The sequence below is a fragment of the Juglans microcarpa x Juglans regia genome, chromosome 5D (genome assembly GCF_004785595.1).
Source record: "Juglans microcarpa x Juglans regia isolate MS1-56 chromosome 5D, Jm3101_v1.0, whole genome shotgun sequence".
Lineage (NCBI taxonomy): Eukaryota > Viridiplantae > Streptophyta > Magnoliopsida > Fagales > Juglandaceae > Juglans > Juglans microcarpa x Juglans regia.
The window spans coordinates 9,851,939-9,856,677 of record NC_054602.1 but is presented as its reverse complement, the minus strand read 5'-3'; the positions used below and the strand labels follow the sequence as shown (position 1 = coordinate 9,856,677).

General features: G+C 36.7%; 1 protein-coding gene across 1 annotated transcript; it reads right to left on the bottom strand.

Annotated features, from left to right (window-relative positions):
- Positions 1-438: 438 nt before the first annotated feature.
- LOC121266283 (CASP-like protein 2B1) lies at positions 439-2,809 on the bottom strand. Its single transcript, XM_041170065.1, has 3 exons — positions 2,457-2,809; positions 2,189-2,321; positions 439-961 (listed from the first exon to the last, which is right to left on the bottom strand). The coding sequence occupies exons 1-3, from the start codon at positions 2,678-2,680 to the stop codon at positions 707-709; spliced, it is 612 nt and encodes a 203-aa protein (XP_041025999.1). The 5' UTR covers positions 2,681-2,809; the 3' UTR covers positions 439-706.
- Between the last annotated feature and the right edge of the window lie 1,930 nt (positions 2,810-4,739).

Below are 4,739 nucleotides of genomic sequence, written 5' to 3'. Positions count from 1 at the left end.
CTTATAAAAAACAAAAAAAGGAAACTCTTTATTTGACCTATTTTTTACTTAATGTACATGGTGAGTGAGTTTCGCATAAAAGATAACATGAATCATTGTCTCAAATTCGGGATACAAACTTCTTTAATTCTTTGTTTATTCTACATGGTCGGTCCACTTCGGCTAGAGACGTACATAAAATGTACTGACAAGTGACAATATTATATTAAACATTTAATGTTGTCTTTTTCATTAGAAGTTGTACATTTTATCCTCAAAAATATCAAAATTGACACATTGAAAGCCATAAGATAAAGACAACAGCATAATAAAAACGCAACGCTCAATATGTTTGCAAAGCTAGTTGAATGCGACCAATTCCACATCACATCCACAATTGAAATTAGTTAGCATTCCTTCTCTACAGCTGGCTCACACATCAGCACTGTTATTTCCTAGTAAATGCTAAACTTGAATTTATTCTTTGATTGGCCATTGCCCAATTCAGTACACTAACACATACATATTCACTTACATATTTGGGGTTTGAATGAACCAAAGGTCCAAAACACAAGCAAGTTTTATGGAAATCCACAGCCTAAACTTATTGCTGCATGTATTGGAGGAGAGTCCCAAAGGCCTCCAAGTTACAAAACCATATTGGACAAGATCCAAAAGAGTGATAGGCAGGTCAATTTACTTACTTACATCATTGGGTTTTCAAAACCTACCACCTAGCGCTGCTCTTGCCATTGTTCCCACCTCCATACAAGCGGAAGAGACTGAAAGCAGAGATGCAAGACAAGGCCACCATGCTAAGGCTAACTACTACTGCACTCGCTACCCCTTCTCCAACTTGGTTACAAAACTTCCCATACATATTGCATACCTTCATCCACTGCAGTTCTGGCAGTCCCAACTTCGAAATCGCCGCCGATTGTGCCGAAGCCGCGACTGCAGCCACGGTCATGTACGCCATTACCTGCCCAAACAAGTAATCACTGATGAAATGCAATAATAAGAACACATGTATTTTGCACTTCTTCCGGTGGCATGAATCCAAAAATGATCACTTCAATCTGGGATGGACAATTTAACCATACGTACCGCATCAATAAACAAAGAGGCATTTATCATAGCTCTACTTATATGTTCTCGACACATGGAATACTATGCAAATCATTTAATGAACATGTGAACCATCCTTCCCCAACTAGCAGCACGGGTCTTGACCAGGACCCCACTTGAACAACATCTATACCTTTGAAGTTATGAGCCCCAACCAAAAATACAGTTCTACAACCATTTACAGCATCACATTCCTGATTTACATCATGCCTGAGTAATGAAATACTTGTGTGAAAATTGGACGATTTCAGGAGAAGGCCGTTCAGTAGGAAAGGTTTAAATTGTATTCTCTGACACCATTCAAGACCACATAGCACATGGATCCACCTATTATGAATAAAATTTGACATTTTAATTGGGATGCAGAGTATATCATAATTTGTTATAAAGAAGTTTGGTTTTAATATAGAAAATTAATTGATTTCATGAATAATATGCAAGTTTCCATTTATTATTACAAATGCGACAAAAGAAACATCTTCCTGATTCTAAGAATTAATGGACGGTTGAAATGGTGACAAAAAAAAAAAAAAAAAAAAAAAAAGGACACGTGCAGGGACACGGTCTCAGAGATAATGCAAACTATGCTTATGGTATTGCAAAATGACACGCATGCAGAAAATATAAACAAACATAACATTATTTATGGACCAAGTTTCTTTTTTGGGTATATAGCTAAATGTAATGTTGTCCATATTTTATTGAGATCCAACACTAAACAGAACGTGACATTTGGCAAATCGTTAAGTAAAATATGTCACTCCTACCATAAAGATCATAGATGGGTTTACTCATACTCTAAACAGGGGAAAAGGAAATAGCTAATCTCCTCAGATTCCCTTATCAAACCAACCAAAGGCCATTGGAATTATGCATGTTTTCAATGCTAAGCATGTCATTTCTATTAACAAGTTAATAGGACGGATTAGTCCACCAATTATTGAGAGCCTATTTATAATACTTGTGTTGATATCTAAGGTACAAACAAAATCAGGGGCAGTGTCCTTGAGCTTTTCATACATGCCATGGCCATGTGAAGAGTAGAAGGGCCATAAGAAGTCTGGAATATGAAGTAATGTACCTGATCACCAGAGAAGATGGCCCAAGCCAAGGGCTTGCTGAACAGCACATTGCCTCTAACCATGCTCACAACACATCTCAGCACTTGAACGAACGAATAGGCAGCAGCTATACCATTGGCTACCACCAAAAACCTACATGGTCATATAATGCAAAATTGCTCACGAAATCAAGGGATGATTAGGACTATATTATGGTAACCCTAAAAGATTAACACACACAGAGAGAGAGAGAGAGAGAGAGAGAGATAGGTATTTGAGAGATCTTACACAAGAGCTTTCATGTCTGTAAATCTAGCTTTCTTCCGAATTGAGAAGATTTCTTTGACCTGGGAATCCGTCGCCACAAGAACAGCAGCAAGAACTCCCAGACCGCAAATCAAACACCTGAGAACCAACTCTGCCACCCGCACCCTCTTATCAATAAGCTTCACATTTGTGCCATGATACACTGGAACATTCCCGGGACTAACTCCAACACCCAAATAACTCATCCTTCCCAAGATTCACTCACACTCAAAAGAGAGAACAGAACAGCCTCTGTAGGATTGTTCACAAACACCCACAAGAGAAACTCCGCTACTTAAATACTCGAACACAACTTCTTTTCCTTTTCTTGATTTTTTTGAGCTCTTTAATATGAGAAATTATTTACATCTGTCGCTATAATCGCAGCACATCGTGTTGAGAGAAAAAAAAAAAAAAATACCATATTAAATATGCGGAGAGTGCGACTGATACATATCACTGCCCCTTTAATATATATTTGGTGGTTGAGCTGAGTCGCAGCCAAGTGGTCAAAGTTGAAGAGCGTAGAAATGCATGACCCGCATAGACGGGCACCTCATCCTACAATTTAGTGGCATTTATTCTTCAGTATTTGTGCAACTTTTATTTATTTATTTTTCTGAATTTAGGGACTACTAGGTCGATTTGGAAAGTGATAGCCTGAGTGCTCTTCTTCTTTTTTCTAGGAAGAGGCAACAGTTTCTTGTCCCAAGGAAAAAGAGTCAGATAAGGTGAGAAGAGAGGAGGGGTTAAAGCTACTGTTCTCATTGAATGAAGATGGTGGGGGCAATTATGATGCCCCATTTGTTTTGCATACCGCACTAGGCATTTCCAGAAAGGACAAAACAAGAGAGGGTTTATCTCAACTGTGTGAAAACATGCAATAGGTTTATTAGTTGCTTGCAAGATGAAACAAAAAGCATCAACAGAGAATGATTAAAGTGGGTCATTTTGGCGTTGATTTGCTGTTTGTGGCGGGGGCCATTCGGGGTTAGGTTTTGAAGTCACTCATCATGATCAAGCCATGCGCTTTCTTAAACAGTGGTGGAGCGTAATCTGGTTTGGTGAGATCCCCCATCCCGTGGACGCCTAACCCAAATCCAAAAGGTGATCTGTTTGCTTACGTGATTATTCCGTATCACTTTCTTTTTATTATTTTTTTTGGACACTTCCTTCATTTAGACTGTTTATCCGGATTTTAGTCCGGATATATCCGGTTATGACCCATGCTAAAATTCGGATGAATCCGACTTTCTACGATCCGGAAATCCGGATTCCAACTTTCAACCCCGTTTTTTTTTTTTTTTAATAATAGTCTACAGTATCTAACTTTTTTCAGAAAAAAAAAATAAAGCTCAAAAAGTACTAGTTAATGAACTGGAAAATGATGCTTCACTTCGACAACTTTAATGGCTCTTTCAGCGATTAATTATGGTCAGATATTAAATGATAAATGATGAGATTGCTACTCTATAACAAATTATTTATAATTATGTAATAAAATAATATTATTCTAAATATTATTTTTGATTTGATGAGACAAATCATAATAAATATTGATTTCATTTTTTTCTAATTTTTTTTATTCATTATTCCTCTGTAGTAAGCCTCTATAGTCTAAACGGCAGTTGCAGCTTGTTATTTCTTCTAATTACTTGATTGTTTATATTTTTATAATTTATATTTCAGATTTTTAAAACTGATATGTTATACTCTCAGTTATTAAAAACTGATAAGTCTCATTCTTGTTTATTATAAGGACCAATGAAAATATAAAACAATATCATAATTTTGATGGTTCAATTTTAATAGATTTAAGTGCAAAGTAGAAAATGCCAATAATTTGAGGGTATAAAAAAAAGAAACCATATGGTGCCCAGCATAGCTTACCCGTTTTGAAAAACAAAGCATATGAGTAAATTACAAAAATATCATTATTTTACAACATATATTAGGGCATCATTACGCAAACAAAATATCCTCTCATCTCCCATAGTACTCTCTTGGCATTATATACAGCCCTTTGTTCCACTGACTTGAACAAGTGCAGGCGTGTATTGGGTTGACAGGGATAGCCGCAATGGAAGATTCACCAGACTTTCGGGGATTGGATGGGTCGCTTCACTTCGGCCATAATTTTTGGATGAACCTAATTTGTATGTCAGCATCACTATAGTGTTACGTTTAGTGTGTATCCGTAATGTACCATAACGTACAATGGAGCCTATTATATTTATAAAATAAGTTAAAAATATGATCGAGTAC

Coding starts and splice junctions, on each gene's coding strand:
- LOC121266283 (XM_041170065.1), bottom strand. CDS start 2,680: ATGAGTTATTTGGGTGTTGGAGTTAGTCCCGGGAATGTTCCAGTGTAT. Junction 2,322..2,456: donor ACAGACATGAAAGCTCTTGT/GTAAGATCTCTC, acceptor ATGACCATGTAG/GTTTTTGGTGGTAGCCAATG. Junction 962..2,188: donor CCATCTTCTCTGGTGATCAG/GTACATTACTTC, acceptor TTGTTTGGGCAG/GTAATGGCGTACATGACCGT.